At 37.1% G+C, this 13,903-nt stretch overlaps 1 protein-coding gene across 1 annotated transcript; it reads right to left on the bottom strand.

The window, feature by feature from the left end:
- Positions 1 to 8,477: 8,477 nt before the first annotated feature.
- Positions 8,478 to 11,907, bottom strand: LOC131146089 (large ribosomal subunit protein uL6). The gene is made up of 3 exons (XM_058095382.1): positions 11,413 to 11,907; positions 8,940 to 9,062; positions 8,478 to 8,834 (listed from the first exon to the last, which is right to left on the bottom strand). Exons 1-3 carry the CDS (start codon positions 11,782 to 11,784, stop codon positions 8,748 to 8,750), a joined length of 582 nt encoding a protein of 193 aa, XP_057951365.1. The 5' UTR covers positions 11,785 to 11,907; the 3' UTR covers positions 8,478 to 8,747.
- Positions 11,908 to 13,903: the final 1,996 nt, after the last annotated feature.

Here is a 13,903-nt window from a genome sequence, read left to right as displayed (position 1 = left end):
TTCTTGAATCCTAGACTCAGGATGTTTTTTTCACATGAAACCTAACAAAGCCTAGTTCACCACTTATAGATTGGTGAGTCCTGGTTCCGTTCTGATGGGAAATGATGCGGTCTGCAAAGTTGTCATAATATGGGATATCAGGATCAAGATTTATGATTGTGTGGTAAGTACGTTGCGTGAGGTAAGACATGTACCTGATCCATGGAAGAATGTGATATCATTAGGTGCTTTGGATTGTAACGGGTATAGTTACAAATTTGAAGACAGGATGATGATGGTGTGTGATGGCGTATTGATGGTGATGAAGGGATAGAGGATAGCAGAGAATCTCTATACATTGCAAGGTAACACAGTTGTAGGTGGAGCTGCAACTGAGAGTTTTGAGTCAGATAATAATGTTCTGTGTAATACAACCACACACAAAATGGAGGGTATTCTTAACTACATTATTATGGATGTTTTGGGATCGATGAGGGCAGCATCGCAGGTTGAACATGGGTATTTCGTGAGGTTATCACGCGAAGGTTTGGGGTTATCTCATGTGGCACAAGTTGGAGTTTTTTTCCAGGTGTAACTTGTGGCTAAGGTGGAGTACCAGACTGAGAGAGAGTTCCTCAGGTCAGATTTGGGTGTTAAATACGTTGGTGTTCAAGGAGTTTTGTGAGCAGGGCATGGTGTTTACATGGTTTGTAAGGGACTTCTTGGTGGAGTCAGGGAGTATGGCGTGTTTCTCGATTAATCGATCGCTAAAGGTATCACTAGATGGGAGAATTGCATGAGAGACTTGGATAGGTCATGCGGTAGACTTCTCTGGTTTGAGAGAGTTTGAAGGGCCAGGCATGCACATTTCTAGTGATGTGGGATCTAGGCTTGGTATGATGTCTAGACGGTGTATCTTTTTGGTATATAAGAAAGATGAGTTCAAGTTGGGTGATCTAATGGCAAACAGAGTGACGATTAGTGGAGACATTGATTTAGGTGTTAAAGCCATGGGACGACGTACTTAGGTAGATGAAGAAAAATGGGTACCAGAAAGCTGCAGTAGCAGTAACGAGCATGTTATGTAGGTGGAGTTTCAAACTCAGGGCAAAGATGACATTGGTCATAATGCACGGAGTTCATGCTCAGGAGACCAACATGATCACAATGGGCTTAAAGGCACTATCAGGCCACTGCCCAGGTATAATCTGATGTCTTATGCATCCATTACTACCAGGAAGTATTCTACTACCTTTTAGGAGGCAGTGCACGGTCAGGAGAAAGGTATGTGGATAGATGTCATGGTGGAGGAGATGAAGGTACTATATAAGAATCAGACATGGGGTTGGTGGAGCTCTTGGAGGGGGAGAGGGAGATATGCTGCAAATGGGCAAGTATTCTATTGTTTTATGTGAGTGACATGCTAATTGCTAGGAAGGTTCTGACAGAGGTAAATCAGTCGGGAACTCTATTGAGAAAGGAAGTTGACATGAAGGTGTTGGGTGTTGCTAAGAGTATTCTTGGGTTGGAGATTCACAATAGTAAAGTTGCAGGGAGATTGAGAATATTTTAGGGTGACTTTGTAGTTATAGCTTCGGGTAGATTGGTGTTATCTCAGGGCAGCTGTGTGGACAAAACTACATTGAGATTGTGGTTATCTCAGGGTGGTTTTTGGGATCACGTATTAGAGATATTTAGCAAGGTTAATGTTAAACTGGTCATCGGTACACCGTTGGCAAATCTAAGTAAATAGTCTACTGCTCAGTACTTGAGGACAAACGGTGATGTTTGGGTCGTGTCAAAGGTTTCCTATGCCAGTGCAGTGGGGTACTCCGATGGGCAACAGAGTGATCCGTCAATTGTGAAGTTCGCAGATAAAGGCTACACAGGGGTCTTGGATAATAGGAGGCTTGCAACGGGGTATGTTGTGGGAAAGCCTAATTGTTGGAAGTCCAAGGTACAGTCTCAAGGTGCGCTAGCTATAACTAGATTAGAGTACTTGACAATGGCTAAGACTGGCAAGGTAGCATTGTGGTTTAAAGTATCGTTTAAGGAACTGGGTGTTTAGCTAGGTGGAGTTCCTATTACCATGGTCAAGTTCAAGTGTAGCTTGGACTTGGTTTACGTCTCCAAGTGTTAAACGGGAGGCGGGTCCCAATCTACGGTCTCGGGTGGAGCAGTAGGTATGCTTTCAGTTGTTTTTCTCCTAGGTGGTGAATATTCTCCAAGGTGGAGATTGTTGGATATGTGGCTCATATTTGGGTGGAACACATGTATCGGGAAAGCATAGTGATGTAAAGAACAAAGGGAAATGCTTGTAGGAGGAAGCGTTGTCGGTTTGCTTAACGGTTTGGCATCCAAAAGGAAACTGTTGACGGTTACCATGAAATCGTTGACGATTACAGGAGCAGTCTACGAGGGAATTACTCTTTGTCTCAAATCGTCGACGGTTTGGTTCGATGTAAATATGGAAATTCGAATTGGAGATCAGTAGATAGGGGGATTTGGAGGTTTTCCTTCGGGATTTTATGTAGGGCCTCTTGCGCGCATAAGGTATATATATATACATTATATATACATGTTTATGTAACCCTAATGTAAGCTGGAACAATCTAATAGTGAAAAATCAACTGTTGCTCCCATGCACGTAGGTACATTGCCGAATGTCATGAGCTAAGCTTGTTAAGGGCATTATGCTTGCTTGTGACCGCTTGTCTCGTGTACTTGGGATGAGTTTCCATCATGTAAATACTAGTGTAGGGTTATTTTATGCTAGTAGTTTATTTGTATACCAAATAAGATAGTATGACTCCTCGGTCCCTTTGATATTTCCTAGTGCTAGAGTGGGAATGACCTAGAAAGCTCTTTAGGGGAAGGTGAGTGTTCATCAGTCATTGTAAAACTCGCTAGCTTTTGTCAACGTGTTTAGCCTACTTACTTCCCTCGCTAAGCACACAATGTCAACGGAGGTGTTGTTAATGAATTACGTAGATTTAATGTTTACTGCTTGCTTGTCATTGCTTTCATGCATGCTTACTGTTTCCACTGCCATTTGATTGAATGCTAATGAAGTTTTTCGTGAATGAATGTTGGTAAACAATAGGCTGGCTAGTTAAACAAGAGTGCTTTAGCTAGTGCCGCACGACCCTTCACAAGGGTGTGAAAATAGTTAGACCGCGACACTTGGTATCAGAGCCCAAGGTTGAGTTGCTACGTGAATTCGATTGCCTTCGTTGTGGGATTTGGAAAGCTTTGGTAAGTGACCATGACACTAAACAATGCTGAGAGGATCAGCGTGCTAGAAGCACAAGTTAAGGCAACAACCAATATTGTGGCCGCGGAGGTGGCCCTGTTGAGAGAACTTGTTGATGAAGTGATGAGATCACAAAAACATCAAGCAGGTTTGCTAGGTGAGATATCGGAGGACTTTCGCCACACAGTTGAAACTTTGTAGTCGCGAATAGCTGATCTGGATGCAAAGCTGAATCTAATGGTTCTTGCTATAGGAAACTCCAACACTCCGGGAGTTAGCAAGACCAAGGTACCAGAACCCAGGATGTATGGGGGTGTCTGAGATGTCAAGGAGTTAGAGAACTTCTTGTTTGATGTGGAGTAATACTTTTGCGTTGTGAGGATGGCCTCAGAACAGGCAAAGGTGAATACTGCGACCATGTGCTTGGTTGGTGATGCCAAACTGTGGTAGTGTGCCAAGTACCAGGAGATTGAAAATGGAAGCTATGTAATTGATAGTTGGGCGGACTTGAAGAGAGAGCTCAAGACCCAATTCTTTCCTGAGAATGTTGAGTATAATGCAAGGAGAAAGTTGAGAGATCTCAAGCATACGGGGTCAATCAGAGAATATGTGAAACAATTTTCTGCTTTGATGTTGGATATTCGAGATATGTCAAAGAAGAACAAGTTGTTCTATTTTCTAGAGGGGATGAAACTGTGGGCACGAACTGAACTTCATAGGCAAAGGGTTCAAGACTTGTCAACTGCACAAGCTGCTGCAAAATGCTTGACTGACTACGCTGGTGATGATACCGCTTCGTCCAAACGGTTTGGAGAAGAGGGGAACAGTGGAAAGTCTTTCAAGAAAGGTAAACCCAATAGTGGAGGAGCCGACTCTAAATTATCAACCTCAAAGGAAATTTCGTCGTCTTAAGGGATCGACACACCCAATGGAAATGGGAAGAGTAAAATTTCGTGCTACTTGTGTGGTGGATCTCACAGAGTGAGTGGGTGTCAACACAAGGGATTACTTAATGCCTTACAAGCTTCCACTTCAGGAAAAGTGGTGGAAAGCGAGGAGGAAGAGGATAATGCCCTAAGGGTGGGTTCAGTGCGGCTGGTGAGCGCATTGGAAAAGCAAGCAAAAGCACCAAAAGTTACACGAGCAAAAAGGTTAATGTTTGTGAACTTGAGGATCAATGGGAAGAGCATCCGCGCTATGGTGGATACGGGGGCTACTCACAATTTTGTTTCGCAATTGGAAGCATGGAGACTCAACTTATCCTTAGAAGGATACAGGATGCATGAAAGCAGTTAATTCTATAGCCCAGCCTACTCTGGGAGTAGCCAAGCAAGTGACTGTAAAGCTTGGACAATGGGAAGCTCATGCGAATTTCATAGCGGTGCCATTGAATGACTTTCCAGTCATTCTAGGAATGGAGTTCCTAAGGGGGACGAGGGCAATGTTGATGCCTTCGACTGGTTCCCTGTGTCTAATGGGAGATCACTCGTGCATGGTGCAAGTCGTTGCAACGAAAGAGACGACGAAAAGTCCCTTTCAGCCATACAACTCAATGAGGGATTGGGTCAAGGTAAGCAGACATGTCTAGCCACGGTGGTGGTAGACAAAGAAGTAGGCCAAGAGCTGGAGCCTATGACCATCCAAGCGGTGTTGGATAAGTACAAGGAGGTGTTGCTGGATAAGTTGCCTCATAATTTGCCTTCACGACGAACTGTGGAGCATAAGATCGAGTTGTTATCAAGAGTGAAACCACCTACTAAAGGGCCATGTCGAATAGTGCCTCTTGAGATAGTAGGGTTAGGGAAACAGTTTATTGAATTGGAAGCGTGATGTGTTCGCCCTTCCAAAACACCGTTGGGAGCATCGGTGTTGTTTCAAAGGAAACATAAAGAGCATCTACGGAAGGTGTTCGACAGGCTGAGGGGAAACAGTGTGGATGTGAAGAAAGAGAAATGCTCTTTCGCTCAGTAGAGCAACAAATTCCTTGGTCATGTGGTTGAATAAGGTCGTATCCGGAGGGGAATGGAGAATGTAAGGATGATTCAAGAACAGAAGATCCCCACGACAGTGAAGGAGTTACGTTCCTTTCTTGGCTTTACTAGATATTGCAAGAAGTTCGTTGAGGGGTATTCGCGGAGAATGACTCCAATGATAGGACTACTAGGGAGGTATTATTGGCCGCACACGCGGGATGATGTGGTTGATTATACTAAAACTTGTCTCACTTGCCAACAAGACAAGGGGGAGCGGAAGAAGTATGGTACTTTCATGGACGCACCAAAATACTGTTCGGTAGAGGAGACGACACAATTGTTCCTTATAACTGTTGTGAAATATTGGGGTGTTTCCCAAGTTATTGTTTGTGACCGAGACTTAATGTTCACTGACAACTTCTTAACAGAATTTTTCAGGATATTCATGTCACATTTTGACATCTCTTCGAGTTATCACCGACAGACTGACGGATAGATGAAGAAATCCAGAGAGCTACTGAAAGAGTACTTGTGCCATTTTGTCAACGACAACCAGAAGAATGATGTGCAACTACTTGATGTGACTCCATTCTGTGGCAATGCCCGAAGGAGCTCAACAACCAACAAGAGCTCTTTTGAGCTTGTTACAGATTAGCTGCCGTTGCTGCCTCACACAGTGGGCTAGCCATACAGACGAAAGAGTCCCAGGGCGTACATCTTCACCAAAGAATGGAGACAGAATACAGAGTTTGCTTGAGCTTATCTGGAGAAAACTTTTAAGCAGATGAAGAAGTGGGAAGATCAGGGGAGAAGACCGCAGTTTCATGTCAGCTGCCTCAAGCCATTCAACGCCAACACCAATGAACTGAGCAAAAGTCAGTTCAACAAAGCAGAGTTGAAGACAGTGCAACCTGACAGACGTGAAGTTGAAGAGATTCTTGCAGACAGAAAGTTCATATCCTTAAGTAAGAAGCGGCAGAAGTTCCTAGTGAAGTGGAAATGCCACGATAACAAAGAAATCAATTGGATTTCTGCGGAAGATATTCAACCGTTTATGGAGAAAGTTGAAGTGTACCAACCACTAAAGTCTACGAGGACGTTGATCGCATAAGTGGGGGAAAATGTCGCGAGTTAAGCTTGTTCAGGGCATTATGCTTGCCTGTGACCGCTTGTCTCGTGTACTTGGGATAGGTTTCCATCATGTAAATACTAGTGTAGGGTAGTTTTCTATTAGTAGTTTATTTGTATACCAAATAAGGTAATATGACTTTTCAGTCACTTTGATGTTTCCTAGTGTTAGAGTGGGAATGACCTAAAAAGCTTTTTAGGGGAGGATAAGTGTTTATCAGTCATTGTAAAACTCACTAGCTTTTGTCAACGTGTTTAGCCTACTTGCCTCTCTTGCTAAGCACACAATGTCAATGGAGGTGTTGTTAATGAATTGCGTAGATTCAATGTTTACTGCTTGCTTACCACTGCTTTCATGCATGCTTACTGTTTCTGTTATCATTTGATTGAATGCTAATGAAAGTGTTTCGTGAATGAATGTTGGTAAATGATAGACTGGCTAGTTAAACAAGAGTACTTTAGTTAGCGCTGCACGACCCTTTACAAGGGTGTGAAAATAGTCGGACCGTGACACCGAACCACGTAAATCTTGTGTTTTTTGTCTATTATTTTTCAATTATTCTATGTGTTATTGTGATTTTGTGTTTGTTTGATCCGTATATCCATCATTGATTGTTTTGCATCAATTGTTCTGGATTGATTTGAATTATGCGTGATTCCGCTGCGTATTCAACTCTAACAATTAGTGTCAAAGCACCAATTGTTTCAATAAAAACTTTCTTATTATGATTTTTTTTATTGGATTTGATTTTAATTTTACTTTGGGTAGTTGCTTTTATGTCTTTTATGTTGTGTAAAGCCTTTAACCTCTTATCATATAACTCAAACTTGTTGTAAGCTTTCAATTGGACAACATAGCGCACCCAAAAAAACAAAAGAAGCCATAATGAAAAGGATAATTATGAGAAGGATAATTATGAGATTAAGCGTTTCAAAAGCAAGGGACTCTTTCAACAAAGACAAATAAGATTCTAATTAGGAACACTGTTACAAAATTTTAAAATGATAGAACTTCAATTTTTTAAGAAACTAAAAAAGAAAACTATAGTCACAGGTAAAAAAGGCTAAAAACTACGCCATAAGGCCCATAGCATTAAAAAGTAAGCTGAAAAATTCCTGTAACTTTGATAAAATAATAAATATAAGTCCTCTCAGATCCTTAGAATTTTCTTCATCTTTAGAATTACATATAAAAACTCATCATCATCAATTCATTTTATTTCAAAATACCAAACATTTATTTATTCTTTTTATTCTCCAGGCTCATATATAATTTAAATTTTACTTCAAAATTTTAAAATTAAATTAATTTTTTAAACAAATAACCCATGACCTGCCCATTTAATAAACAAAGTCGTTTGTAACCCAACCCACCCGAACCCAGCCTATGAACCCATTTAGCCACCATAGATGACAACTTTGTAACTTTCTTATGTTTTGAATAAAATCTATTAAAATTATATTAAAATTTATCCAAAATCGAACACATTAGCTTATGTTTGGTGCTCCAACTTGAGGCCTTGAATTTGAATTTCATGAACAAAACACAACAAAATTATAAAGTTGTTTAAATCCCACACATCTACCAGCATTTAGAAGTATAAATTTCAAAGCTTAAATTTGAATTTGTATGAATTAAATCCAAATTTAAAATTCTAATTCCATACTCGCAAATAAATGGTTAACAATTGCAAACCTTCAATTTTGATGTGACAAAATTGTGCTAACTTCTTTCAAATACACACTAAATTATAAAGTCTAACACCCATGCTCACAAGCACAACCTCAAGATGCTATAGGTTCAAGAGAGAAAGAGAGGCTGGGAAAAATTAAAAAATAATCTCAATTTTCTCTTGACAATAAGAAATTTGGATAATTTATCCCATTTTTACGAGCTCAGATTTCTAATCTTTAATTTGAATTCAAATATTTTTTTATCAAATGCAATTATCCATATAAATCCAAACACTACCTTCAGCAACTTTAGAAACTGGACTGCCAGAGAAACTTATACAGGACGGGAAGATAAAAACACGCATCTACCTTCAACAATTTTACCCCAAAAATGGAAGTGACACTTTAGACCTTGTTTGGATCATGTGTCTACTAGTTGGCTAGGTTTAAGCAAAACAAGTGCTCAAAAGTGGCAATCAACAGGTCCATCACATCCTAAAATTGTATTTATCCAGACAACAGATGTTCTAAAAAACCAACCAAACCAAGAACAAGCAAATATGAGAACATTGTTTTGGAATAAAACACGACATTAGAAAAGGAGTAAAACAAAATTGCAAAATCCAATCAGAAACAAGCTTATGACAGTGTCCACAAACTTCAGAATAGAGCAAAAAACTATCTCATCAATATTTGAGGACCACCACTAAAACTAACACAAATACCAATTACTTAAGAATTCAATCCTCTCCAGCAATTGTTTCCTTCTCGCTGACATAAATACCGTCAAGGAACTTCCGGATATCTTTGTTCTTAACATGGCATTTCTGTCCCAACCAAAAGGGGGAAAAAATGCAGTGAGTTCAGATTATACAAACTATACAAAATATCATATGCATTTGTAAGAGGAGGGATGGAGGGAAGGAAATGACCTGGTTTATCAGGGCAGCAGACCGGGAAACGAGTTCAATATCATTCCCATCCAATATCAGCTCATCCTTAACTTTATCAGACCGCACAATGTTTACACCTTCAAGCATATCCACTTTTCTAACCTGAGCATGAAAAAAACCATGGTCCCATTTTCAGTCCATAGTCATCATAAATGCATGTAAAGCACATCGAGCACATCATTTGCTTTGAGGGATTGCAACCGAATAAAAAAATAAAGCATACTCTATGTCTTGTTATTGTCTATAAATCCACTAAACAAATTGTAATTTTACAATTGTTTACAATTTTTTTTTAACAATTGTTTACAATCTAAAGCAACTATAAATTTACCTACACTAGAAATATCACACAAAAAAAAGAAAAAAAATTATATACAGAATCAAAAAAATTGTCTGCAAATAATATTCCAGTGCAACTCTTAACTCAATATCAGTGAGAACTTGTATTGCAGCCTTCATGTTAAAACAGCTGCAAAAATAGTAATTTCTTGTGCATGATAAGATCAAGACTTTCAAGCACATGTCTAGGCCTGCCACAGCATTGTGCATGCAATTTTTAAAAATAAGTAAATAATAAAAAGCAGGAAAAATATTTATATTTATGGGAAGAATAATTTAATAAAAATTAAATCACAAACTTATATTTCCAACAAAGTGACTACATTTTTCACACACCATAGATGTAAAGGACATCAAGAAATCAACCACAAAAACAGAAGACATACATTTACCACTTGCATGATTACAAGAACAAACTTAAGAAAATCAGTTGTGGTAAAAAAAAAAAAAAGACTTCATAGATAAAGTTTGACAGTTTCAACCAAGCAAAATATATATATATATATATATATAATATGATAATACTAAATCCCCCCTCCTACACACACATTTCAACAAGAAATCCTCTTCGATGAATAGAGAATGTTTTGCATAAGGTACACACACACCCAAGCACGTCAACACATACAATGTAAATTTCACACACATGTGTGTGCATGTGTACATGTTAAAACAATGCTTTAAAATGTGAACATCATCAAGAAAATCGTTCAAGAGGAAGAAAATGCTTTGCATGCATTTCATACTCACGTACACATATCAAAGCCTTAAAATGAAGATTTGATTGGTGGTTCACAGATATTCCAGACCTGGAATTTATGATGCATTCCAAAGATTTGAAGAAAAGTTAATTTTAATATCCGGACCTGTCTCCTTTAGCCACTTGTCCATTCTTCAGCTGTAACTTATAAATTTAGATGCGGCTTTTTTTGTACCAGATGATATTTTGATTCTTTTTGGTAAAAATTAATTTTAGAGCGAAAAAAAAAGAGTTGACCCAAAAAACAGATAACATGATTACTTTTAATTCAAAATTACAGTTCAAGTAAACACAAATTGCATTTTCAAAACTTCAGGCAGATGGAAACAGTCCTCTCAATATTTTAAAATGCATCAATTGAATAGAGTTTCTCTAGATACTGTCAAATTCATTAAATGAAAGAAAGCTAGAAGTGGCAATAAAAAATCCATAACGAGAGTGCACCCCAATTTTGGACAAGCAAGCTAACCATGGGCTCAAATTAACACCCTGAGTATCAAAACCCATCCAACACTCTACTTTTTCTCCAACAAATGGAGCCTGAAACAAAACCAACAAGAATATATCTCATTTTAGCATGCATTGTCTCCAGTCAGAAACAAGATATGGATCAATGTATCCCTCCGCATGTTGCTGAGTCCATATGCATTCATACTTAACTCATGGTACAACACAGAGAAATAAGCACCTCTACAAATCGCATGCTCAATTCACCAATTGATAAACACGGTGTTTGTGGTTACCAACCATGAAATCTTCATGTGAAGGATACCAAGGTGGTTATTTAAAAATGTAATCAACACAACTCAAAGTGAAAGGCGTAATCACAGCATGCATGTTCAAAAAGAAAGAGCAGAGCCAAAATAAAGAGTAAAAATAGCACAAAAACACATACATTAAAAAATATAGAAATTTCACAACAGAGAACAGACAACAAGAATCTTAGACAAAGTCGCGTTTGCTTATTATACAACAGAAATTTTACACAACATTTTGAAGCATGACTTTTAGACTTCCATTTGGATGAATTTGGACATATTTTAGTACAATTTTGGATTATATTTTATCAAAATCTAAATCCAAGGTCTCTCCAAACGTAGGGTCCGAGAATTTCCAAGTTAGTAGAGCTTAGCAATTATGAAGAAACGAAAATATAAATAAATAAAACACTCCACAGGAGCAATTGCCCATCTGTGTATTAATTCTTCAAATGAGATAGAAAAGAAAAAATATCAACTACAACTAAAACACGCTCAAAAATAAGAAGGGAAATAACACGACAATACGAACATGGACAGAGTATGTCGAAGGAATCAAGACAGGGATACCAGAAAATAGATATGGGGACGATACCTTCTTTTCACCAAGAAAGTTGCGGATCTCGATGGACTTGTTGCCATTGGTGATGCTGGCGTTGATGGGGAAATGGGCGTAGACAAAGCGCATCTTGTAGCGGTAGCCTTTGGTGACGCCCGTAATGAGATTCTCCACGTGGCTGAGGGCGGTGCGAATGGCGGCGGTGGTCTTACGAGATCCGAACCAGGCGTCGATCTTCAGCTTCCGCTTGCCGGATTCGTCCTTGATCAGCTGGAAATCGAGATTAAGGTGCTTGAAGTTGCGGGTGAGCTTGCCGCGAGGACCCTCCACCTCTATGGTCTTCGCCTTGACCTTGATCTTCACGCCATCAGGTATGTCCATGGTCTCCGACGACAATATGGTCTTCATCCCTGCTCTACTTCTGAAACCCTAGAACGGCTCCAAACCACTGATGCAACTGAGAGGAACAAAAACCCTAGCCCCCGCCTTATATAAATACCGGCACTTTCCAGCTTCTCTGCGTGGTATTTTGACATAATTGCCCCCACGCTATACCCTTTGTAATATTGAATTACAAAGGTTTTTTATTTTTATTAAATAATTATTTGAGATTAAATTTTATTAGCACAGTAAATATTTCACAGTTGATCAACCATTATTTATGTTAAAAAATAAATTTTATACAAAATAAAATATTTTTTTACTCTTTCATTCAATTATAACACGAAAATAAATTCATTTAATAAATTAAATTAAAAATTAGTTGTTAAATATAATGTTTTGAAAATCAAATCGATTAGAAATTCTGATTCTCAAATTAACTTGTTCAATTGTTCCAATATCTATTTTCACCTATTTGCATTAACACGACAAGTCGACAACATAATTCTATTTTTATTTCTAAAATTTAAGATATATGAAAAAAATTTAAAATTAGTTATAAGTCATAAAAAGTATCTATTAATTGTAACACAACAAAATATTTGATAACAAAATTGAGAATCAATCTGCCTTTCGAGTTGGGGCAAATGTCATATTTCATAACATAAAAGTTCAATAATTTTAAGAAAAATTGTGGACTAAACAACTTAGCTTAAATTATAGCATCAATCAATTAATATAAATTTGAGTTACTTTTTTTATCCATTTATCATTTGCATTTTAGACACAAGTAAAATTCAATTTTATAATTTTAATTAAAGAAATTTGAATTTTAAATATGCATATTTTTTTCCCTAATATTATGTTTGATATGTTATTACAATTTAAAAATATTAAACTATATTTTATTTGTTTTTAATACGTACTTTTAGTCACTCAATTTGCATTAAAATTATATAAAACAAATATTTTGAAACATTATTATTGTCTAATTTATTGGTATTATTCATTTATTTTTCTTTTTACATACTTTGTTTTTAAAATGATAATATAATTATTGTATCATACTTATGTCTAGTAGTTGACCGTACTAGTAAAACCACTTGTGAATTTGAAAACCCATTGAAGGAATGATTTGCTCACTAATTTGATTTTTTTATATGTATTTAACTGACTAATTTTTACAACTTCATTAAATTGATGTGTTTTTCCTAATTTATCTCACTAACTATTGTTTAACCTATAAAATGTAAGGGGGGGGAGGGGGGTTTATGGTTTTCAAATAGGAAACTTAGGAGGTGTTGCTATATATTACCTAATTATAAAAATATCATATTATGCCATGTATCATATTATGCCATGTAGCATTTCTATAATTCCACAAAAGCTAATTATAATATATATATATATATATATATATATATATATATATATATATTGTAAACAAGTCACAAACAGTAGCCGAGAAAGAGCACAATTTATATTGTTTTTTTTTTATGATGATTTATATTTTATAAAGCAAAGTATTTCACACTTGTGCCATGAAGGGCATTAGTTAAAGGAAATATTATAGTCATTGTGGTTGCGAATAAAAGATAACTCACTTGAATTTCTAAAATCTCCTGGCTTAATGGATCGGTTTGAATTTACTTTTTCTTAGGCAATTGTATTCTTTTATTTTCTTTGATTTCAATTGGAATCAGAACAACAAGAGTATGCTAAATTATTACATCTTGACACTTCTTCAAATGTCATAAAGTCCTTTTGAATCTAGAGTTCTTAGTGCTCATTATAATTAAGAATAAGAAAATACTTTCCAACCATCAAATTTTATATTAGAATGTTTCAAAGTTTAGAATTCATACTCTAAATTGAGACACGATATAATATAATTTGTCTTTAAGTTTTAATGTAAATTCATAAATTAAAATCCAAATCTTAAAATCCATGTTCCAAATGATGAGCTTAGAAACTATGTTTAAATAAAGTTTCATTTTAGTTATAAATATTGTTGGGGTTTTGTAAGGTAATGTATCAAAAGCCTTCTATTTATTTATTTATTTATTTGATAACGTGTGGACTACGGCACCAACCCCCCGAAGTGATCCCCCCCCCCACCCCATAGTGCGCCCCTCAAGTTAAAGTC

This window comes from Malania oleifera, chromosome 13 (assembly GCF_029873635.1).
Source record: "Malania oleifera isolate guangnan ecotype guangnan chromosome 13, ASM2987363v1, whole genome shotgun sequence".
In the NCBI taxonomy this organism is placed as follows: Eukaryota; Viridiplantae; Streptophyta; class Magnoliopsida; order Santalales; family Ximeniaceae; genus Malania; species Malania oleifera.
The sequence above is the reverse complement of the archived record's forward strand: the minus strand, read 5'-3'. Positions and strand labels throughout refer to the sequence as shown.

Bases quoted from the DNA above. Each gene is read 5' to 3' on its own strand.
- LOC131146089 (XM_058095382.1), bottom strand. From the start codon at position 11,784: ATGAAGACCATATTGTCGTCGGAGACCATGGACATACCTGATGGCGTG. The intron at 9,063-11,412 runs GTATCGTCCCCA...TTTCATGCTCAG, and splicing joins ACTTTCTTGGTGAAAAGAAG to GTTAGAAAAGTGGATATGCT. The intron at 8,835-8,939 runs GTCATTTCCTTC...TGGTTGGGACAG, and splicing joins CTGCTGCCCTGATAAACCAG to AAATGCCATGTTAAGAACAA.